Source organism: Sylvia atricapilla, chromosome 1 (assembly GCF_009819655.1).
Source record: "Sylvia atricapilla isolate bSylAtr1 chromosome 1, bSylAtr1.pri, whole genome shotgun sequence".
NCBI lineage: Eukaryota > Metazoa > Chordata > Aves > Passeriformes > Sylviidae > Sylvia > Sylvia atricapilla.
In genome coordinates, this window is record NC_089140.1 from 129,571,681 (window position 1) to 129,596,270 (window position 24,590).

The following is a 24,590-nucleotide window of genomic DNA, read 5'->3' on the forward strand; positions in this document are numbered from 1 at the left end:
CTTCATCAGTACAGCTAAAAAAACAATCACCGTTATGTTGCTGCGCTCTAACTATGCCAAATTGCAGAGTTAGTGATGCCTGAAGGTCTTCTGAATTGTTTTGTACCTCAACAATGTGTTTAAATGTAATTAATCTGGCAATGGTTTTGGTTTCAGCACAGTTAAATATATGTATTTCTGCCTTTCAAATGATTTTTAAGGTTACCTATTTATTTGATGGGACAGAAGGTTTAATGCCTTCCAAAGTTTCAAACTTGTTTACTTCAATAATACAGAAGAATTATTGGTGGTGCTTTACTTGTTAACAGTGACATTTAGCAGTAGTGTGTATGGCATATGGACTTATCTATGTGCAGCTATTTAATAACAAGTCTAAGGAATACAATTCCTTTTATTCTCTTCCTTGTCTCAGACAGTTTTTTTATCAAAGTAATGTATACATAGTAAATATTTTTCTCTTGTAACAGGGTTTTGTTTTTTTTTGTTTTTTTTTTTTTTTTTTCTGTGGAATAAAAACTTAATAAAAGCCAAGTCCAGAAAGTATGGATTGCTTGGGATCTAAACCATTTCATCCTTTGGGAAGTCAAGGGAAGACTGTGCAGCATAATGCAAATGTTTGTCTTGACGGGCAGCATAAACAGTCTTGCAACTCTTGAGGACAAGCAGCCTGCTCAGACTGGATCCATATGTTGTGCTGACTGTGACTGCCTGTTGAGGCATACTTGTGTGAGGATGAACAGCAAAATGTGAGCTGCTTCATATGCAATTACTGAACTCTGTGACTTTCTCCCTAAAGATCTTCCTACAGCAAGCATGTCACCTGGAAATAAAGTGCTATGCAACATCAAATGCTTACTGATTTAATTTTTTTTAATCTACGTATTTTTTAATCTATGTATTTTTTAATCTATGTATTATCTGCCTTGAATTTTTACAGATCGTGATTATATATTTTGGAGCCCTCTATTGTTTTATACAATATTATTAGTGGAAATCTTTGAATGCAGATTACTTTGTAATAATTTAGCATGTAATGATACAAAAATTTTGATTTTTTTAGTTAAATTCCAAAGACAGTGGAAATACCCTACAAAGCACTTCTCTCAAAACAGATCATTTAGCACCTGAAAAAAATTATGTATTTACATCTTCAATTTATAATGGTTCTGAGTTTGAGCATTTATCAGACTGCTTTGTTTGAGGCTAGTCGGGAAGTGAGCTGATGTTGGAGTATCCGTGTTTAGCCATTCAAGCAACCAGGCCTTGTGGTTGCATAGCTCAAAGGGGAATAGAGCTTTGTGGCAGCATGAGATTCATGTTGGTATCTGTGTATTCTTCTATGCCTTTATGCAAAACTGAGGCTGTGGTAACTAGCTGTGAAACAGAGAACATTCAATTATATATAATAGAATTTGTATTGATACATGTCTATAAGTAGGTGTATATGTGTTTTATGTGAGTCTGTATCTCTGTACAAAATACATACTCTGTTCATAATCGATGACTCAGAAGTGTTAGGTAAAATTACTGTTGGTTTGGATTATTTTCCACCTAAACAGTGGTTCTGGAATATGTTTGTAGGACCTAGTTTCCCAGATTTTCACATTTTTGCAGTGACCCAGCCTATCATACTTCAACCCCTCTATGCTTTCAGGTTGCTTTATAAATGGTAATAAATGTCATGGATGTTTTTTAATATTATGAGATACATCTTGTTATGGATTAAACTGCATATATAGAATATACAAACATTAAGCAATCCTGAGTATTACAGAGCTATTCAGTAGGTTGTAACATGCTATCAGTACATACATTTACTTTCAGAACTTTGAGTAGCTTTTCAATGCCTTGGAATTTCTTCCATTTCACAGTTACAATGTACTGTCTGCCGTCAAGCCATGACTCTTGCTGGTGCTGTGCTGACTGGTAATAGAAAGACCCAAAACATGTTAAGACTGACTTTATTTTTAAACTGCAATGAATACCAGAATATCCTGTAAGGTGAGGATGAATGTAAAGTGATGCCTCAAGCTATTCTCCCCTCTGAAGGAAGTTGAAAAAGGACAGGTAAGAATGCAGCTCCATTCTTCACTGCCTCATGTTACACTCCATGAGACTCAGAGCACAGAAGCTGTGGTCTCCCTGGAGTAGCTGCTGGGTGCACCTGTGATTTCCATGGCTGACTTTAATTCTAGGCAGTAAGACAGAATCACAGAAGCAGCAGAAGTGACTAAACCATTTATACAGTTTTAGAAATCAAGCCTGGTTTTAATTTCTTCTTTTTCAGCATTGTTAGCACATGGATAAAAGCCACTCTTTTTTTTTTTTTTTTTTTTTTTTTTTTTTTTCCTCCCAAATTGGCCCATTTTATGACAATCTGAGCTGTGGTCCGAACTGCTGGCTGCATTCCAGGGCCTTGTCCCAGCTATGAGGGAAGGCCAGAGGAAGGCTGTTGGGTTTGCTGATGTTTTGGCCTCAGAATGGCAGATCTTAAATTTAGTGGCTGCAGTTCAACAGTCCTCAGTTCACTAGATCAGTTTTGCTTAAGAAGAACTCTAAATTTCACTATGATCCTTTGGCAATAGAAGCTGACAGTGTCTTGAAGATATCTTGGTTTAGACACTATCTAAGGAGCTTAATTGTTTGTATTTATTTCGTGTCTATTTTGCTTCCTATTGAAGCCAAGAGCCATCTCCACTATCTTTACTGAGATGTTCTCTTGGATTAACACTGGGTCAGTCTCTGTGGATTCTGCTTCAGTTTTGCAGGAACAGACAAGTTCCTTTGGTAAACATGGCTACACTCAAGTGTGTTTGCATCTCTTTAAATGGTATGGTAGGATCTGTGGCCACTAATGTCTGTTGTCTGTACATTTGTTTTGTTGTCACACAGGTTTTGTGTAATTGGATGTTGAAAGTAACACACTTGTGCTACTGAGTATCCAAAGATGAACTTGGCTCTGATTCTGCTCTGTAAGGTGTGCCCTAAATTCTGGCAACGGGAGGGACATGCAGGAGAAGCCTGAATTTCCATCACCAAAATGCTGTTTTAATGAATTAGAAATACATAGGTTCATAGGTGGGAGGGAATACTGTGAATAAAATCTAGTTTGTATTTTCACAGGCTATAGGCTATTTACGTTTGTAAATGCCTGAATAGAAGAGAATAGAAAGTGAGGTAGTGTTAGTAGGTAGTGTGTCCTGTAATGTAAGCTAAAAATGGGAACTTGATTTTGAGAGTATTTAATGTGCTTGTTGAAAATTGTGTAAGGATGCAACACACTTCAGAAGAGGGAATGCTGTGCTTTTTCTCCATACAGAGCTAAGCTTGTCCTAAACTTTGGATTGTTTGCATGGTCTGGCTAGCTCATTAAATGTTTTTAATTAATGAGCCTTCTAGTGCCTTTGTGAAGGAAGGAATTAGGGCACAAAGAGCAACCACAGCGTACTCAAAGCTTGCTACAGCAGATTAACCAGGCTTGGATCTGGATGGTGACTTTCATTGTCGTTACTGGTAAACCCTTCTGTAAAAATATTTAGTTTTACCTTTTGCCTTCCCAGTCTGAAATCTTACATTATGCCACATTTTAGAAGCTATCATCCCTTAACCTTGAGGGGGTCAAAAATAAAGATTGACAGCTCGTAATAATGGGATGTGATCTCCCAACAGTTACCTCTCCTTAAAACTGGTGATTTCCCAGGTGGCACAGGTGCAGATCTAGCAGCTGGTTGTTACCTTTGATTGTTGCCCACAATATTTGAATAAAGACAAGTCAACTGTGTTCTGGCTTTCTTGAGCAGAGCTTCACTTCCAGCCTAGGTATGTCATCACTGAAGTTACAACACAGCTGGCAACACCCCTGCCTTCCTAACAAGCTTCTGGTAAAATTAGAGAGTCTGTTCGAAGCAGGAAGGGGGAGCATTTCTGATAGAACAACACCTAACACAGTTTGACCAGCTGGACGTGGAGACTCCACAAAAGGCTGTTCCTGAGCTGTTATCATCACCATGCGAAGGGAGACACTCTTGTTCTTGTTTATTAACAGGAAGTTACTGCTGGGAACTCATGCTTGGAGCAGTGAGAAAATGAGTACTGTTTGGTTTGATGGGTAGTGATTGACACTGGAGTGGTCTGGCTTGTATTCACACTTGCACTTATCACAGGCTAACCAGAGTGATGGGTTCCATGCCCAGATTGTTTTATGCATGTTTAGTGGGACTGATGTGTTCGCTTGGTACTTTCAGAAGGGGCATTTCAGTCTTGCTCTCAACAACAGCACACACTGTTCTTGTCCCAAAAATATTGCATCTTTCCTGGAGGAGCTGCAATCTGAATGTGCACTTTTGGGAGGCTGTGCTTCCAGGACAAACCCAGCTTACAACAGAGAATCATGTCTGCTGGGTGACAACTACTCTTATGATGCAAGTGTCCCAAGGTCTGCTCTCCTTTAGACAATGGTGTTTTCCTCTGTTTCTTTTATGGTTGTTCTCGTAGCTTGGCGAGGTGGGTTTTTTCGGTTTTTCTAGCTAAGGAGAGCTAGAGATTGCTCATTTTCCCCCAAGTCACCCCCTTCCCTCCCCAAGAAATGTAGTTCATCCTGTGTCTGCTCAGCCTGCATAAGAGCCAGAGGGAGCAGCTAGATGTCTGTGGTGTTTTGACCCCGGCTGAATGTGATGGTTTGACCCCGGCTGAATGCCAGGCACCCGCCAAAGCTGCTTTATTACTCCTCTCTGCAACTGGACAGCGGAGAAAAAATACAACAAAAACTTCACGAGTTGAAACAGGACCAGGGAGAGATCACTCACTTATGATCTTCACGGGCAGTGTGAAATGGGGGAAGATGAGACATTTGCCAAGCAACATCGTGCGTTTGCCACGGGCGGGCTCCCCGCTCCACCACGCGGGGCGGGCTCGCTCCGTCCCCGCCCACGGCCGTGAGTGGCCGCGGGACGGGCCGGGGCTGCCCGAGCCGTGGGTGCCCGCGGCGGGAGCGGCGCAGAGCCGGGCTGCGCTCCGCTCGGCGGGATGGGCCGGGCGCGGCGGAGCGGCTGCGGGCTGCTCCCGGTCCTGCTGCTGCTGCCGCTGCTCGGCGGGGCGGCGGGGCCGGGCTGCGGCGGCTGCCTCCGCCTGCTGCGGTTCTCCGGGCAGGTGCCCGAGAACAGCCCGGCGGGGACGCGGGTGCGGGGCTTGCGGGTGCCGCTGCGGAGGCTGCTGGGCCCCGGAGAGCCGGCCGGGGAGTGGGCGCTGGAAGGCGACGGCGCCTCCCGCTTCTCTCTCCAGCGGCGGCCGGGCGGCGGCCGGGGGTTGCTGCTGCTCCGCACCGCCGAGCCCCTGGACCGGGAGACGCGGCCCGAGTACGGGCTCCGGCTGCGGCGGCGGGCGGGACGCTCCCCCCGAGAGGCGCTGCTGCGGGTCCGCGTCCTGGACCGCAACGACCACCGGCCGCGGCTGCCGCCCGCGCGGCCGCTGGAAGTGGACGAGCTGGTCCCGCTGGGCACGGAGGTGGCCCGGCTCCGCGCCTCGGACGGCGACGAGGGCGCCAACGCGCGCCTCACCTACCGCCCCTGGCCGCCGGGCGCCGGCAGCCGCCTGCTCTTCGTGGTGCCCCGCAGCGGGCAGGTGCTGACCGTGGGCTCGCTGCTGGGGCTGCGCCGGCTCCGCCTCTGCGTGGCGGCCCTGGACCACGGGCGGCCGCGGCCGCTGCGCAGCCCCGCGCGGTGCCTGCGCCTGGCCGTGCGCGGGCCGGGGGCGGCGGGCGGAGCGGGGCGGCGGCGGGAACCGCGCTCGCTGCAGCCGCCGGGGACCGGCGCTCGGCGCTACACGGCCCGCCTGCCCTCCGGGGCGAGGGTGGGAGACACAGTCTTCACCGTCCCGAGGAGCCGAGACCGGGCGGCGGGCGGCTGGTTCGAGCTGGCCTCTCCCGGCGCCATCCCCGTGGGGGTCGACAGGACGTCGGGGCGGCTCTACCTGCGGCGGGAGCTGCGAGCGGGCGGCCGGGCGGAGGTGCTGGTCAAGGTGCACCGCGGCGGAGGAGGAGGTAGCGGCCCGGGACGGGACGGGGAGGCTGGGATGGGGTCGATTCTCCCCGAGGCGCTGCCCCGGGCGGGTCGGGATGGCAGCGAGAGGGATGGCCGAGCACGAAGGGTTTCCCCTCAGGAGGAGGGTGCTGACCGGGCACGGCCGTGCCGGGCATTTGCCATTCGAGGAGATGCGGCCGCTGAGATGCTGCCCTCCGTGGGGTGCGAGAACCACAGGCGGCTGCGAGAGCTGTCCTCCGGCTGTGGGAGCTCATGGGAATGTGCCGGCTCTCCCCAGGTACCGCCCGCAGAGCTTCTGCCTCTTGCCTTTGAAGGAGCAGCTGGAAACGTAGGGAATAGTGTTTTGGTTATGTTGTCTTGTAAGGAATTCTTGTCACAGTAGGTTCGCTTTTGTGGGACCAGAGGTGTCTGCTCAGGTGTTAATAAGCAATTAAGGTGAAGAAGGGGCCACGCCACAACAGATAGCTTGTCTCCTAGCAGGGGCAGTTAGCAGGGAGCCTCTCCTGTCCCTCTGGTCCCGCTGGAAGGACCTGAGAAGGAAGAGGCTACTCTGCCCAGGATGGGCACTTACAGGCTGCAGCCGCACCCAGGGCGCTGGGGGATCCCGCTGTGCCCGCTCCCTGAGCAGAGCCGGATGATGCCGGCAGTCAGCGGACACCGGCACAGCAGCGCACGGGAAGGGAAAGGTGTCCTTACAAAATAGATGTCAAAGAGCTTACGACAAGGGAAAAAAAAAAAAATCTGAATCCGGAATCGTAGGAGTTGCTGTAGAGAGCTAAATGATGTATTGTAGTTATAGCTACATGTCAAGAGCTCACATAATGTGGTGTATGGTTTTCCTATTCAGACAGCATAGAGAACGGTTAGACTTGATAAACTTCTTAAACCACATTAGGCTTGAGGTGTGTTATGGTTGCAAGAGCCATCCTTTCCATGTGTTATTTTCATCTTAGAGTAAGTTTTAGCGCGTGTTTGTAAGTGCAGCTCAGGTCGCTAATACCACAACTGGCTGCCATTTTCTTGGGTTTGTTTGGTATTGTTTGCTTGCCTTTCTTCTTAGATGCTTGCAACTTTACTAAACAGGGAATATTTACCAATTTATATCAATGACTTTTACAGCCTAGTGCTTAGGAAATGTGAAACGTAGAGATGGCAAGAAAAGAAACATGTTGAAGCATGCTGGGGGCTGTGATCTTTACCAGAGTGCTGTGTGCAGTCTGCAAGTCCAGAGCTGCCTGCCTGAGAAACTTATTCTTGCAGGCATGGGATGTGTTGTACAAGTGACAAACATTTAGCATTAGAAAAACTCTGCACAGTATTTCCAGCTACTAACTTTAAACAAATCACGCGATGTTTAAAGTAGAACTTCTCATTCAAGCTAAAGATGGGGGTGGAAAGGGGACACACAGCTTAATTGTCCTGCTTATTTATAATGAAAGCAAATAACCTTGTGAACAGTGTTCAACATATGATTGTGTTGTCCTCTCCAATCTGGTGGCGCACAGCATGTTTTTACCACTGTCTGTGTGCTAATAATGTATTGACAAGAGATGAGCCTCAGGGAGAAAGGAATTCAATGATCAAGTGGGACAAGGTCATTTAGACACTCCTTTAAGCTACTTTGAAAATCAAAACTCTCTCCTAACTTTGTACTGCAACAAACTTGGGATCTTTTTCTGTCTTCTAATTTTACAAAAATACGCTGAAATGGTGAGAGGATTTGAGCATCCTTTTTTTTTTTGTCAGAAGAGACCTGGTGAACTGTCAAAAGTCAAACAATTAGCTTTGGTCTGCTCCTCATTTCTCCTCACATCTCTTACTGAATGTAATTAACAATCACTCACAAAACAATCAATATTATGGAACATATGCCAAACTTTTAATCACCTCTTTAATTGAAAAACAAAGCTATCAGACCTTTATTAATTGCCATCTCTTATGTAAAAGACATGAATGGACTTAGGCATTTTACAGGTGCCACTTCTCCAGGGAAGTGTGTGTCTTGGGGTTTTGTATGAATTTGCCTTATTTTTCTCCCCAGGAAAATAAAAGCTTTTTTAAAAAAAACCTTTAAAATATAAAACAGTAGGTAGCAACTTAGAGCACTGTTTCCTGCAACAGTAGTCCTAGGAAGACATGGTATCTCTGTGCACAGTTGAAATGCTGAAATAAACTGAGCACAGAGTACAATTACCTTCTGAATCTTCCCATTTGCTCCGTAGCACACATAGCAGTGATAGGGAGGGGGCTGCCATCTGTTTTGTGGGGATCTTGTTGCAGGCACTGTGAAAACACAGCTGTTCTCCCACTGAATATACACTTGGTGCACGGACTGTGCATCACAAAGATGTTTGCACAACTTCTATGACTGGTTTTATCTACCTACACCAAGAAGTTTACATCTTCTTTAGGAATCTGGCAGCCTCTGTCTGTCAAAGCCTTGCTGTTCTGGGCTCTGTTCATGGATAGTTATGGAGTGGACCTGGAGCTTAGATAAGATTCTCATACAAAGGTATGAACTGCAGACCCAACATTTCTCATCCAGGTTTTCTTTTGGGGCATTTCACATTCTGGAAACACTGACTGCACATCAGAAGAGTGTGGGGCCTGAGTTTGGAAAGGCTGGGGGTGGTGAGGAAGAGTTGAAGCTCCCTTTCTATTCCAAGTCTGCCTCTCTTTATGCACACCTACAAGTACCTACATAGGTTCTTGTAGGTATTACCTACTTACACAGAGTGGGATGTGCAGTTTCCTGTTCTGCACCCTCAGCTGCCCTCTCTGATGGTGGCAACCGATACTGGTGCACACTGTGTAGTAGTTTGACATTTAGGACTTTGTCTATCATGCTTCAAAAAGTATTTTCTTACCCCTGTTCTTCAACTCTAAAAGGCTTTTAGCTCTCTCTTTGGTTTGGGGGCTTTTGTTTGTTTGTTTTGTTTAATGGGGTTTTCTGCTTGTTTTGGTTTTTGTTGGTTTGGTTTTTTGTTTCTTTAAGAGCCTGTCACAAAGGGCTTACAGAGTGCACACTGCCTTGGCTTGGACTAGTGAGACCCAGTGGGAGATGTCTGTATTCCTGCACACACTCACACTGCAGACACTCTCCACACGCTATCTAACTGAAAACAACTGTGTAAGTCACTCCATAATCTATCTACAAAGGGTAATTTTGTTTTCCAACAGTAGGAACTCAAAAAGAGCATTACAAGACAAATCTCTTTCCCTCCCATGTGTCTGCAGTTCACTGAAGGGTTAGAGGGTTGGTGTTAGCAACGCTTTAACTCTGGGATGCCTCAAGACATCTAAGTGGGCCAAACACCAGCAGGTAGTTTCAGACTGAAGTGAGTAAAACAGTTGCAAGGCCGTTCAGCATTTTCCTGGTTTTGGAGGTGAGATGGATATCTCATTCCCTGTTCTCTTTCTGGTAGGATAACAACTATTTATTACTGCAAGTGAATTCCAAGGAGATAGATCTTAAATCTGACTGAGGAGGTTGTAGCATAATGCAGTTTCTTCAGTGCAGTGTCTTATGGTAGAATATGATCAGTGTTGAACTCTTACGACTCACAGAAAGTAAACAGTATTTTAAAAAGACATCTGTCAGATCTTGACATTCCTGTAAATACAACCTAGACTGCACATGGAAAGAATACGTGGTTTGAGTCCCTTCTACTTTCTTAAGAAACTTCCATCAGGGTTCCTACTGGGAAGGGAAATCTTTCAATCCACGTAATACAGCTTTTGTAAAAGTTAACAAGTAATTCATGTATGTTGCTGGCCATGATTTCAAATCAAGACATAGCTTAAGTTTGGAGGGTTTGTTTTTTTTCCTTTTCTTTGTTGCCAGAGCCAGAAATGGCCCACTGCTTCCTGGAACCCCCTGACATTTTTAGAAAATAAATCTCACTCCAGAAATAGGTATTTGACCTGATCAGATATTGAGGTCATATTATATGTCCCTTCCTTTCCCTTCCCTTCCCTTCCCTTCCCTTCCCTTCCCTTCCCTTCCTTCCCTTCCCTTCCCTTCCCTTCCCTTCCCTTCCCTTCCCTTCCCTTCCCTTCCCTTCCCTTCCCTTCCCTTCCCTTCCCTTCCCTTCCCTTCCCTTCCCTTCCCTTCCCTTCCCTTCCCTTCCCTTCCCTTCCCTTCCCTTCCCTTCCCTTCCCTTCCCTTCCCTTCCCTTCCCTTCCCTTCCCTTCCCCTCTCTCTGGGTGTCCAGGGGGTGTTTCCTCCTGGTATCAAGCTGATTAAAACCATCTGTGGATGCCATTAGTGTTCTTCCAAATTCGGATACTGACAGAAAAATCTTGCTTCACTTAACCCATGAAGCCACTTTAATGGCCAGAGATCATTGGATGAAAGAGCAAGCTCAGGGATGAAGGTTATGTTACCCTGTCTGTACCTATCTTTGGAAAAACCCTGCTGTAAAAAAAAAAAAAAAAAAATTAATGTGAACATATATAATGATCTGGAGGAAATAAATAAGTCTTAAGAATGTCTGATAAAGTCAGACATTTTGGGAAGCCTAGGAAAAGCTTATAACTGAAGAGGTAAATGTAAAGCTTATGTTACAAGTATTCTTGGTAAGTTACATATGCTATTGAAACAATGAGAAAACCTCTAATATAACAAGTTTGAGAGAAAAGCAGTGGGAGACCTTAAAAATAGAACATTCAGCCCTTTATTCTTAAGGTTAGCATCTTGAATCCTTCTATACAATGATTTAGTATTTCTGAATTTTCATTACATTTCAATAGCAGGAAGGCATTTAAAAATCTGATTTTAGACCTAGATCAATGCTGCACCATGCCAGAGACACCTCTGCATGCTCCTGGTGTTGTCTCACACTCCAGGAGCACTGTGCAGTGTGCAGCAGTGTTTGATTTTCATTTACTGGCAGGAACCAGCTGACCTGGGGCTGCCTTTACACACCTGCATTACACATGGGAGTCCCAAAATTCCCACGTATCACGTTTGCACAGGCAGTCTGTTCATACCAGCTCCTCATGGCAGATGTGCTCGAAGCCTTCTCTTCTGCCACTATGACTGAAGTGGAATTGAACTTCCTTCTGCTCATACATCTGCAATGGGCTTGGAAAGCTGTGTCCTCCCCAGAAAGCTCCACAGCCAGTGTTTTGGGGCAGGCACTAGGGATTCCTTGGGGTTCCTTCCTTCCTTGAATCAGAATCATTAGGTTGGAAGAGACCTCCAGGATCATCAAGTCCAACCCAACCCTAACCTCAACTAAACCATGGCACCAAGTGCCACATCTGTCTTTTCTTAAACACATCCAGAGATGGTGAATCCACCAGCTCCCCAGGTAGACCATTCCAATACTTTATTACCCTTTTTGTAAAGGACTTTTTCCTGATATCCAGCCTTTATTTTCCCTTGGCACCGCTACAGCAGTCAGACCTTGGCTAGTGCAGAACTCAGCAGTACTGCAGTTTGAGCACTGAGATCAGTTTGCTGGTGGAAACTACCCCAGATTTAAGAAAAGGTAAAGCAGAAAGTTTAAGAAAAGCCTTTAAAAACCTGACCTGAGGAAACAGGCTGGTGGAAAGGATTTGGAGTTCTGCTGATGGAATGCCCTAAAAGCAGTGCTTGATAACAACGAAGTAAGGAGCATTAGTTCCTATGGGTGGTTGAGCTTTTGCCTGAGTAAGCAAACCCTGTGTATGTCTTTAGACACTGATTTGTGAGAGAGAAGTAGCCAAGTGTCAAGGGTCATGTCTGTGGAAGAGGATCTGTTTGGAAATTTAGTATATTAGAAAAACTGGAAGGTGAGCTAGCAACTTTACCTTTTCATCTCTTAGAACACAGCACAGGGCTCCTTTGGAGACTGCAACTCTAAATGCTCCTCTCAGTGCTGCTGCCCAGCTTCACCAAAGGGACCAAAGTGCTGCTAAGTCTGAGCTGCTTCTCACAACTGCCACCAGTGATGTTAAAGTGTTAAAGTTAATTTTGCTACAAGGTTTTTTGGCATCTTTTTGCACACGTCAAAAACATTTGCTGTTCTAAAATGATTGTATTTTGCTGGTGACATTAACTTTTTAAGAATTTGGAAATAAATTAATACACTTTAAGTATGGTCGTAGGAGCAGCTTTTACTGCTTGAAGCCTCAGCAAGCAACTTTTTGTTTTAAAAACCTTTAGGCAATTTTTAGGGAGAAGAGACTTAATTACATTAAAGGACCACACTGATAAATGCCTGTAGATTTTCCACAGGAAGACTGGACATCAAAGCAAAGTGATTCCTAACCACTGAAGCAATCAGACTCTGCTACAGCCTCTCAGTAACAAGATTTTTTTATGTCCCACACAAACTAATTTAAACTTATATAAGTGCCACTTAATTGAGGAAGAGCAGGTGCTGTGCTAGGTAGGATGACAAGAAGACATGATTGTAGCTTTTCCTCTTTTAAAGCCATAAAAAATCCCTCAAACACCCTCTCTGCTGTTGACTCCTCAGGTATTCTTACTACGTTGGTGTGATCTGACTTCCTCATCAACTGACGTGCCTGCAAATAATTATTTTTTGTATCGTATTTAATAACATTTATGCTGAGGATTAGTCAGCTGTTAGCATGACAAACTGTAATAATAAGCTTGTTTTATGTAGAATCCTGTTGTATGGAAGCTTTTGAGATCCTGTAAGTAGTTATACCTCCTACCTTCTCTATGGTGCTGTGTTCTAATTCTCCTGATTGTGGTAATGAGTAGCTGTTGACAGATACAGTAGATTTAAGGGTTGAGGAAGAAATGCTACATCTGTAGTCACAGGTCTGAGAGTGCTTCAGAACTTTTCTCTGGAAGCAGACAACAAAATTAAAACAGATTTGAAAAGCTACAAGAAGACACCACAGGCAAGATGATGTGATAGCAGTAAAAATACAAAGGATTTTGAAGTCCTGTTCCTATAACTGCCTGAAGCTTTTCCTGTGGTGTACAGACATCTGCCTGTGGAAATTATCTTTGGTGCCTAACAAATGCCTTGGTTCTCAGACATCCCATGTGATGGATGCTGTGCATTCACACAGAAAGTGAAAAATTGGCTGAAGAGTTTTCTTTGCTCTCCATGCGTCCAGTGGCACCTGCAGCTGCCTTTTGACTCATCCACTGCATGAGTCCACAGGCAGCACTGGGAAAAGCAAGACCTTGTCTCCTAAACTGGGCAAGAGTGTGTACACATAGAAAATGTGTCCAAGTGCTGGTGTATATTTAGAAATATGTAATAGGTATAACGCAAAATGATCTCTGCAGGCTGCTCTTTCAAGCTTGCTGGTTGTGGTTAACTGAGGAGAGGAAAATGAAATTAGCATAGCTTTAGCTGAGGCAGTTGGTACAGTCACATTGCCCAGGAGTACTGTGGCTGTGGGCTCTTTATCCCCAGGCTGCTGCAGTAGCTTGTGGAGTTCCAAGAGAGTAAAGAGGCCTATTTCCATAACTGATGGTGAAGGCATTACCTTGCCTTCAGGACACAGTACTCACTACATGGTCCAGCATGAGTCCAGTCAGTGCCCATGTGTGTTGCAAAGGAATATGATACCCCTGGGCATTGCATCCACTTAGAAGTATTTGTGAGACTCTAAATCTGTTAATAAACATAAAAACATCACACTCAGGAATCTCTCATCAGTGTTTGAGGTAGAGCTGACCTGTCACATTCATGACAGCAGACTAGCTGGACTAAAGGTGTTCCCATACAACCTTTTTTAAGGGAGTTGGGGATAAGAAATTCACAAAATTAAGCCTTCAGTTTTGAAGGGGGGATCTGTGTTGTGAAGGCTGTCCCTGCTGTAAGAGTTTCTTGATATCCCTGCACTTGTCTCAGTGGGGGGGACAGCACATGCTATATCTGGGGCAGAGGCATGAGCATCATAGGTGCTGCTGACTGGACTAGTTCTCAAGACCAAGTTAAAGGTGCTTTCTCTTCTCCTTTACCTAGTGAATACCTTTATTTGGGGTGCTCATCTTCTGGCCAGCTACTGGTTTTCAGTCTTGTAAGAAAATTTACCACCAGATTCAAAAGCTACTTGGGCAGGAGGGAGTGGCACAGTGGGCAGCATGGCTGTGTCAATATCACTAGCAGTGCCATTAAAATAAAAAAAATTAAAAAAAAAAAAAAAAAAGTGATGATGAACACTGGTTAAAGATCAATTACTGCACAAGAAATTTTGGTTTAAGTTTAACTACCCCGTAGTAGATTATGCCTATGGTCCTGAGGATGATGAGGGGGTTTTAGCATGATAGTAACCATTTCTCAGGTGTAGATTTCCTGGCTATGGTTCGATAATGAGCCAAAGCTCCTGATGTCTTGCCCTACCGCAGAGGACTAGTGGTGTGGCCCGACAGCACAATGAGAGGGTTTCTAGGCATCCCACTGGGGTGTCTCATTTCAGGCTGGGTACTTCAGAAACTTCTTCACATACCACAGTCTCAATTTTCAATTTAAATGATTCTTTTTGCCTGAGGGGATAGAAAAAAACCATAAGCTACCATTTTTAATGCACATTTCTTAGTTCTTAATTTTCCAACATTAGTCCCCTCAAACCCATATCAGTCAGTTCAGCTCTAATCCTAATCTTAAGGAAAGAGATTCTGTACATTCTACATTCTAACATTTTTACTTAGGATGCTCTTAACTGGTGATTGAGTGACATCTCTTTTGTTTGCATGTCTTTTTTTAGATGTAAGCAGGACACAAAGCTGGAGCCTTGGGGATACACCAGTATTTCCAGGAGAATCAGCACTTCTTAATATTCTCTTCCAGACTGATCCTACCAAGACTCTTTCCAATGTGTGGTGCAGAGGCCAGACCATCCTGTTGGTAGTCAGGTTTCACAGGGTATAGAGCCTGGTTTCCTGATTACTTCCTTCCTTGCAGCGGATAATTCATATTGACAAAATGGGTGAACTGCAACATCACTGTGTGATGTTGCATTTTGATTTGATAGGATGCTGTGGTTGTGTCAGGAACAAAATAAAACTATTGATTTCAGAGGCTTGATGTGTTAATGCCTTTGCAGCTATGACAGTCAAAAACCCAGTGCATTCTTGGGGAAAAATTCTACTTTGTCAAGGCTTATTTTGTTTCACTGACTTGTTTCAAGACAGTGTGATAATTTTGCACACTATCAGATTACCATGTGTCTGTAACATCTTAAAATCCTTGAGTTTCTCACACCTGGTCTGTGTGCAAAGAACAAAAATGTCTGTACTCATAGTGCTGCTTCTGAAGAGCTTTCTAGACGATAGGGGAAATTAGTTTACCTGACCTCCTGTTAGTCTCCAGATCATGTTCAACACTGCCTTTTTAGGGTTTTGAATTGATAAAATCTGCTCTTTATAACTATCTTTTTTTCCCCCATTTATGCCTTGCTAGAATAAGAGCTCTGATCTATATAGATATAACATGAAATCTTTCGTCAGCATGCTTGCAGGTTGCTTCAATTTAAATTTTGTTTACATGCATGGAGAAAACAGCTTCAAGTCTGAAAATCTGAAATAAATGCTGAGGGCCTGAAAGGGTAAGCCAGGTCTCAGCTGCAGAAAGATATCCACCCTACAGCTGAAGTTTATTACCCCTGCTGCTGTATTACAGCCCTCCAGGTTTGGCTTTATCCCATGTTTTTCCTTTCATATGTGGTGCTGGATGTTTGTAGACTGCCATTCACTCCCCTTCTCACTTCTTACCCTTAAGCAGATACCCAAGATAAAACACAAAGTCCAAAGAATGTTTATGTTAGAAGTTCCTTGAAGCTGCAGGGGAATGAGTGACATGAGGACATGCATGCCTCAAAAATCAATGAGATGTGAAAGCTGAAGGGCAGGGAGATTAAAGTGTGATGGAAAGGATTTAATAGTCTCGCTGGTTCCACACTTCTGCCTAGAGGCAGGTTTTGTCACAACAAAGTGATTGCCAGCAGATATTTGTCTAGTCAGGTCTTAAAGATCTCAGTCTCTGCCCCACCTCTCTGGCCCCTCTCAAGGGCTCCATTGTCCTAACAATTAAAAATATGCTGAGGGATCCCATGCCCAACATCTAATGCCAGTCTTTTCCTTTGGAATGAGAGTTAGTTATTTTTTGGTTTACAGGTTACAGAACAGCTGACTGACTTCATATCAGCCCTGCATCCTCCGTGATATAAGAATAAGATATAAGAATATCACTGTTTGCATGTCTCTTGTAGTCTCCTGAAAATCTCCACAATTTTCACCTCTCTTGAAGGGCATCCTTTCTGGTTATGCTCTTGGTTCTTCTCTGGACACTTGCTAGCTGGTTCATATTTTTCTTGAAATCCAGCCCCTAGAAGTTTAGTTCACTGGCTTGCCCAGGGAGGTTTTTGAGTCTTCCTCCTTGAAGATACTCAAAAGCCTTGTGGACAGTTTTCTGAGCAGCCAGTTCTAGGTAGTCTGGCTTGTGCAGAGCAATTGGACCAGATGATCTCCAGAGGTCCTGCCACCCTCACCCATCCCATGAGTCTGTGATCTGAACCTTTGCTAAATGTCATAATTTTACCAATGTTCAGTGAGGGCTGAGCATGAGCCAGCGTGTGCCCAGGTGGCCAAGAAGGCCAATGACATCCTGGCCTGTATCAGCAGTAGTGTGGCCAGGGCAGTGATTGTCCTCCTGCACTGGGCACTGGTGAGGCCACACCTCGAGTGCTGTGTCCAGTTCTGGGTCACTCAATTCAGGAAGGACACTGAGGTGCTGGAGACATGTCCAGAGAAGGGCACTGGAGCTGGTGAGTCTTGAGAGGAGCATCTGAATGAACTGGGGGTGTTTTGCCTGGAGAAAAGGAGGTTCAGGGGTGACTTTATTGCTCTCTGCAACTGCCTGAAAGAAGGCTGTAACCAGGAGTGGCTAGGTCTCCTCTTCCAAGTAACAAGAGGACAAGAGGAAATGTCCCCAAATTGTGACAGGGGAGGGTTAGATTCCATATTAGGGGAAAAATTCTTCACAGAAAGGGTTGCCAAGCATTTGGACAGACTGTTTGGGGAAGTAGTTGAGTCACCATCCCTGGAGGTATCTAAAAGACATGTGGATGTGGCTTTCATGGAATTGTAGAATTCTTAACTCATTTAAAACTATCAAGTCCCACTGTCAATCTAACACCAGCACCATGTTCACCATTAAATTATGTCCTCAAGTGCCACAATTATGTCCACATGCTTTTTCAACATTTCCAAGGATTGTGAATCCCAGGTTTAGTTGTGAAGTTGGCAGTACCAGGTTAATGGTTGGACTTGATGATCTTAGAATCTTTTCCAACCTAAATTCTTCTATGCTTCTATTTAAATACACCTTTCATAGAGAAAGAAGGTGAGGTGTTTGTAAAAGTCCAGAAAATTACTGTTAATTTGAACACAAGTATTTTCCCTGACATATTGTCCTGAACTAAATGAAATTTGTTCCCTTGCCTGTTTTTTTAAAAACATAAATCTCTGCTTTACTGATGGCTTTTCGTGGGTTTTACAGTACCTACAGCAAAATTAGGCCCTCATTATTGATTGGTACTTAACAATTGGATCACCTACATGGAGCAATATTAAGAATAATGTGTGTAATTATAATTTTTTAAATAATTCTCCAGGTTTCACTAAACGGGAAAATTACTTTACTAGATATTCAATCTCTGCAGAAATTAGAACTGCCTGAATTAGATGAATAAATGAACAAAAATATCTTTAAATGCTCATGTCTACAAGTTTTCATCCCTTTAGTAGCAAAATAATGCTATCTGTAACTGGCTGAATTAGGACATGTATTTCTCAACCCTCCTTCTTGGCTATAGGTAAAGTAGTGACTCCTCCAGCTGTTCTTATGAGCTACATAAGAACTTGTCCTACTCAGCAATACAGAGGAAGAAAAAATGTGAACCGATGTTCTCTTGTAAGCAGTGCTGGTATATGAGAAAACCAGAAATCTTGTAATCTTAGAAAAACTAAGAAAACCATGTCTTAAATGATTTTAAATACTTTAAAACCCCACAAAACTTCGTTTAAGTTCTTTCCTTCCTGGGAATTATTATCTCTGGGAAATTTGTCTGGCATGTATTTTTACTGCAGGGTAAGGCTGCTTGTAAGTACAGGTCTGGTGTGTCAGGGAATATCTATCTGTGGGTAGCCTTTTATTTAGTATCACATCCCTGAATAGAATTCCCAGTTGCATACACTTAAAATTGTTTGGAATTTCTGGCTTACTTCTTACCTTTGGTGCTGGTTTTGTCCCCATGCTCCTGTCTTCTTCCATTCTGTGTGAAATGGCCTTCTTGAAGGCAGAGATGAAGGGTTTCCTGTATGAGACGCACATACACCTGGGTGGGTGTTTCATTTTGTAGCCCTTAACAGACCTGCAACCCCAGCACAATTTGTTGAAATATGTGATCATCATATTTTAACAGGCAGAAAACATGCATTTCCCTAATGTACCTTTCTGCATGCCCCACTTTCTACATTTAGTTTCTCTTTTTATTCAAATTCTTTTCTCTACATTCAATAATACATTCTTTTTAATTTGAAGTCAAACCTTAAAGCCACTTTTAGAACATAAATGTGCTTAGGAAAATTTCTTCAAGGAGCCCATATATACCTATAGCATTTGTTAGTGACTTGCTGTGAATTAAAAAGGCCTGAATATAGGTCTCCCTAGAGGTAAGAATACTGTGATTAAATCTCTACACGTCCTTAGCAGTGGAAGCTTCCTTCTCAGCTTGTTTACAGATACTAACGGATAAGATCTTAACACTCCTGGCTAAAGTTTGCGACCAGGCTGTCTAGAAACCCTTGTGTCTTTTGCAGAGGATGACTGGTACCTGTGCCATGTGACACTCCTTGCCCCAGAGGAGGAGATTCTGTCCTGGGCCATGTACCCATACCCGTACCTGGCGCGCGTTGACCCCGATGCGCGCAAAGGCACCCTCGTCTACCAGCTCGTGGCACACTGCAGCAGCCACGGGAACACCACTGCTGGCATAACTTACACACTCATTGCAGGTAGGCCTAGTCCGAAAAAAAGGTAAAATTCTGTTGAGTTGTAGATGTTTCCTGTCAAGTCCCCATTTTATAATTTCATTGGTAGATTTTTCTCCCTTTGGGAATCATTAAAGATACAGCGAGTAGAAGCTGGAAGTGCTGTAAGTAAAAGTTATGTGGATGGGAATCTTTCTTGTTGCCACTTTCTTTGCTCATTTTGAAATTGATGGCAGATTTACTGTTGGCTTTAGGCTCCATTTCTTACTCATTTTAGTCTCTTTTTTGCTGCATTAGTCAACAAAGCAGTGTAAGTGAAAGAAAAGGTGAACAACTAGAAAGGTAAAAAGAAGTGCATAGAGGCACATAAGTGGGTGAGTTGAAGATGGCTCACCTTGAAATGCTGGAAGTGCAAATGTCCTTGCAGTGGGGCATGTCTCAGACCAGCTTTGTGCATGTCTTGATAGGTGGTGAAGAGCGATTCCAAGTGGACAAGGACACTGGCATTATCATGACCACTGGTTTGCCTTTGACGTGGAACAAGGAGTATGTGGTTACTGTGGAAGCCTCTGATGAGTACGGCAAAAAAAGCCCCTACGCCTCTGTTTCCATCCTGGCAGGCTCCCGACCTCCACAGTTCACTAACATGTCCTACAGTGTGTTTGTCCCTGAAAATACTCCAGCAGGAGAAAAGTAAGTTGTACTTGCTTTAGGTAACTCCCTCCCCGCAGTCTGAGAGGAGCTTCACGGAGCACAACAGAGTGAAACACTTGTGATTTTGCTTCTCAGGGCTATGCATATGCCTTTGTTTATCACACTTCAAAAATAATGTGTTTTCTAAAAGAAATTATGCCTATTCTGACGTTTCAGAGTCTCCAGTGTGACATGAGTCTCCATGTGTCAAATGTAGTCTGGGTGCTGGAATTTTTTTAATACTTTTGGGGTCTCTAGTGCATTGCATCATGAATTAGAACAGCCAAACTATTGGCTATGTATCTCCTGGTAATTTAAACAAATGCTTGAAAAATAATCTTTTAATTAACCAGATCTGGAGTTGTTTGTGTTCCGTTTGACTTGTGTTTAAATTTCTAGAAAGACAAGTCATTGCCAGACTCTTGAGATAACAGCACAAATAGATAAAGCTCAATCTCCAAGGGACTCTGCTGTTGCATGAAGAGTAGCTAAGCCAAGCCACAGTGGGGAGATTCTCTCAAGCTGGCTCTGGGTTTATTGTCACTGTTCAGCTACTTGAGATCAGAATGGCCTCTAAAGAGCAGGTGGAACAGTGCCATAAGGCCTCTAAGGAGCAGGAAACCTCAAAATAAACTGATGACCTAGGAAAAATTGCTGGAGATGTGCCACTAATCCTTAAGAGAGACTGAATGAGAAGGAGGAGGGAAATTTTACTGCTTCCCAGGAGCTTTCAGTGACATGAGCTAAAAGTGTATTATGCTGGTGAAAGACTGGTATGAGAGGTGGAGCTTCAAAACATAAGTCACAGTAGGGAGACAAATGTTCCTTTGATGTCCTGCCAAGGTGGACAGCAGGATCTGGAAAGCCATGTGCTCCATGGGTTTCCCATCCATGCCTGAACCTGTTTCTTTTCTGAAAATACAACTACAGAGAAACTTAAAAGTATAGTAGGTCACATTTCTGAATAACTGAGGAACTGGGGTAAACCTGTAACTGCTGTCAAGTGTTTAAAAAGCTACAGTAGAGAAGAAAAAGATGTTTTAGTGTTAGTGGGGGTTGCAATGGGTTGTTATTTCAGCACTGCTATGTCAGTGAATAAGTTTGGTGAGAGAAGAGAAGGTAGATGGGCTCCTTGTAGCAAAAGGGGTTTCCAGTCTGAATACAAAGGTGAGCCAAGCATTGACAAAGAGTGAGCAAGACAGCTCTCCTCATCCTGTTCTCCTCCTCTAGATGCTGAGGAGACATCTCTTGTTATTGTTTAGAAGCAAAGTGATGTTCTCTCATTCTTTGCAGAGTAGCAGTTGTTGAGGCTGTTTCTTTCCAAAGCCAGCCTCTTTCCTACACTCTGCTGACAAACCCCTCTGGGCTCTTCCGGGTGAGGCAAGAGAGTGGAGAGCTCAGCCTGACTCACCCCGTGGACTACGAGAGCGAGCACCACCTCTACCACCTCCTGCTGAAAGCCATGGAAGTTGAGAGCACTCTCAGCAGTGTGACTGAGGTACATGAGTCTCTTCACATCCTACCCATGGTCTGCAATCATTTGTTGTGGGACCAGTTACACAGATGGATAGCCGACGGCACTCTTGAGGATGCTGGGCAGGGAGGAGGCCTTGTAGGTACAGGCAGAAATCTGGGCTCTGGCCTGGGTTCACATCTAGGCTCTGCAAATACCTCTTGTTATTACTTTTGGGCTTTGCCTCTCATCTTGGGAGTGGAGGAGAAAATACTTCTCTGTGTTACAGGAGTAGTGTGAGAAGAATAGCATTAGAAGTGTAAGGATGGATCAGCACCAAAAGCACTGACTGCCACTGCAGTGTCCAGAATGAGGTGCTCTTTTAGCAGTGTAGAAACTAAAATCCATTCTCAATGTGTCCCTTTTCCTCAGGTCATGGTCCATATCACCGATGAAAATGACTGTTCTCCTGAATTCCAGCGCTCCATTTACAGCAGAGACAACGTGCCCGAAACCATTCCTGTTGGCACGTCTCTTCTGCAAGGTAGCGACCATCCTGTCACCTTTCATTTTAGTCTTGCCACGGACCTGCTAGTGTGTTACCTTTCCATGTTCTGGCCATGAGGAAGTGCTCCCTTCCACAAGCACTGCCTTTGTAAGATGTGGATGGCAGCTTTCCTGGCAGTCTGTGGATGCCTTTTAGGTATCCTGGAAGTAGAGTTGTAAGTGTCTTCAGGTGAGGATCACTGTACTGTGCCCAAGGATCTCTCCTTGGATATCCAAGGATATCCAAGGGCAGTTAAAGCAGCTCATAGGAAGTGGCTTAGTTTCCTTTAAATATTGTAGATGTCTTTTAACTCATCTTGGTAATCTTTTTGTGTCCCAGAAGCAGCTGCAATTATTTTGTTTTTTCTTAATGTGTTAAGAAAAAGCAGGGCTTTTTTAAATGGGCAGATAATTTTGTCAAATAGGCATTAATGCTGCATAACTGATTTGCAAAGTGTTAAAGAAAAAAATATTTTGAAAGCCTGTGAACTTATATTTATGGTTGTGGCTTACCAGTCATCATCCCACGTTTGTTGTTTTTATCATGGCCATGTGTCACTTGCATATAAACCCTGAGTAAACAGATGACATTTTTAGAGGCTCAAATAGTATCCTGATAGAAGACTTCAGGGCATATGAACCCTAAGAAATGAGTATGTGCCAAGGCAAGGCTTAGCAAAAAATACAGAAACGGAAATTTTCCAAAGCTGGAACTGAACTCTGCAGGTTGCAGAGGTGATAAGAAGCTTAGCTTCCCTTGTGTAAGGGGACTACAGGGCCTGCTTTCTCTAAACACTTGCTAAGTGAGTTCAGAGCTTGTAATACTTAATTTTTAGATTTAGTTGCTCTTGGGAAGAAAGAAATTGGTCAGAATAATCAAATCCTAAAATTCCTAAGCATGTGATTTTTCCTTAAAGAGATGAAAGTCCTTGTGTCCAGAGGACTTGTAAAGCTCATCAAAATTCCCCTTGTGGGGGAAAAAATGTACTCCCCATGTCCAAAGCAATCAGAATGTGAAAGCTGTGCAATTGCATCCTGTGTTGTTGTCTTGCCACATGGAGTACATTTCAAGAGAAAGAGCCATCTTAGAAAAGAAAATGTGAGATGGAAGTATAGTGACAGTCAGTGGAAATAGGTGCTAATTCACTTACTGTAGAAGGGCTGAGCAGAATTGTTAGTGCCTGCAAGGAAGCTGTACCTTGTGCAAGACGAGACCTGTGCCACTAACTCTGACTGCCAAAGCAAGTATCTCAGGAAAAAAAAGACAAACAGTTCTTATCCTTGTCATAGTTCCTTGAGATGTGGGCTGTTGCAGCCTCAGAATGACCCACAAACAAAAATAAATGCAAATATGAGACAGCTTTTGCCCAACAGCTGGGCATGCTTGCAGCTGTTGATGGCAGTGAAAAAGGTGGTGTGATACACGCTTCTGATAAAACTGTGGATGATGCAAATGTTTCAGCTATCAGCCACTTTTATTTTAGCACACTCAGAGTCTGAAGCACAGAGGGTGCTCTTAAGCAGGGCCCTCAGCCTTCAGCTACATCACTGTTCAGCAGAGCAAGGCTTGGTGTTGTAGCTGGTAGCTCACTCAGCCTCTGAGCCAGAGTTAGTTTGCCCTGAGCTAGCTCAGAACACATGCAAAGCCAGCACAGAGCTGCTTGTGGCTGGCATATGATCCTTAAAATAAATATCCTTTGCAATGTACACCGGTTTCCAGGACCGAATGAAATGGGGGGGAATAGAATTCCCAGTGCTATTGGGAGGTAAGGCATGGTTCTGTCATGTACAAGTAAGCGCCATATTCCATATTTGCCAGAAAACATCTGGGGGAAAAGAAGCATATGATTAAGCACATAGAATGTATTTTTGTGAATGGTTACAATGGCTCACTAATGACTGTAGATTAAATCAGAATTTTTCAAATCAAATAAGTTTTTCATGTTCTACATGCCTTTCTAAAAACAATATTTAACCACTATATTTGACAGATTTAAATCAGTGTCATTTTAGTCTTCCTTGAGTTTTTAATGTATTTCATCTGTCAGTGCAGTAAAAGAGTGCTTAACTCTAAAGCCCTTGATTTTGTAGTCTGTAACACACACAAACATTTATTCACAGCAGGATTTGGAGAGATTGTAAACAAAATGTTACAACCACTCTAAATATCATTGTAAACAAAGATGAGTAACTTTCCACAGGCAGCTGTAGTTGAAATTTTTGCAACTAAGTAGAGCAGTTCTTCAGTGTACTTTTGAAATAATTCTCTGCTCCTTTCCTATTTTGAGTTAATGTTCTGACAGAGATGGGTTGTTTCTGTCACCCCTCTGTGGATGATGCTGCAGCTATTTGCTGGGGTGTCCACTCACTGCAATCATTGTTCTGCTTCCAGAAGTCTGTGTGCTACCACATTGGCCATATCTGGATCTTATTGATAGAATAAGGAGTTTGTGTATTACCAGTCTGGCTATGATGTGAAGCCTCATTATTAGGCTAGAAAAATTGCAAGGTAATTGGAGAGGTGAGCTTCCACTCTTAAAAATCACTTTTGATGCTACTCTGTGAGCTCCAGGTCTTTGTTGTGTTGGTTTGCTGCTTCTGAGCAGATGGGACATTCAGTGTACTGAATAAGCACTTACTGGGGAGGAATGTTTAATCACTCTCTGTACCTTGAAGCACCAGGTAATTAAAAAATATATAACTAGCTGGGAGCTAATTAAATTTGAACATGGCATTCCTGGAAAGAGTGAGGAACCAGTTTATGAGTGATAATGTTCAACCAATGTGCATACTAATTGTGTGCTAATTACCAGTGTTGACTGCTATTTGTACAGAGCATTTTGCCCAGTGCTGGGATCCCAGCTCTCGCAAACTCACCTGGCTGTGGTCA

The 24,590-nt window shown here is 43.8% G+C and overlaps 1 protein-coding gene across 1 annotated transcript in view; it reads left to right on the plus strand.

Moving 5' to 3' along the window:
* The first annotated feature begins 5,025 nt into the window (after positions 1-5,025).
* Positions 5,026-24,590, plus strand: part of LOC136370269 (neural-cadherin-like) — a 56,007-nt gene continuing 36,442 nt past the window's right edge. The window contains exons 1-5 of the mRNA XM_066333638.1: positions 5,026-6,037; positions 18,838-19,032; positions 19,476-19,701; positions 20,995-21,199; positions 21,587-21,698. Coding sequence (XP_066189735.1) covers positions 5,026-6,037; positions 18,838-19,032; positions 19,476-19,701; positions 20,995-21,199; positions 21,587-21,698 — 1,750 coding nt within the window. The remainder of the gene's footprint in view (positions 6,038-18,837; positions 19,033-19,475; positions 19,702-20,994; positions 21,200-21,586; positions 21,699-24,590) is intronic.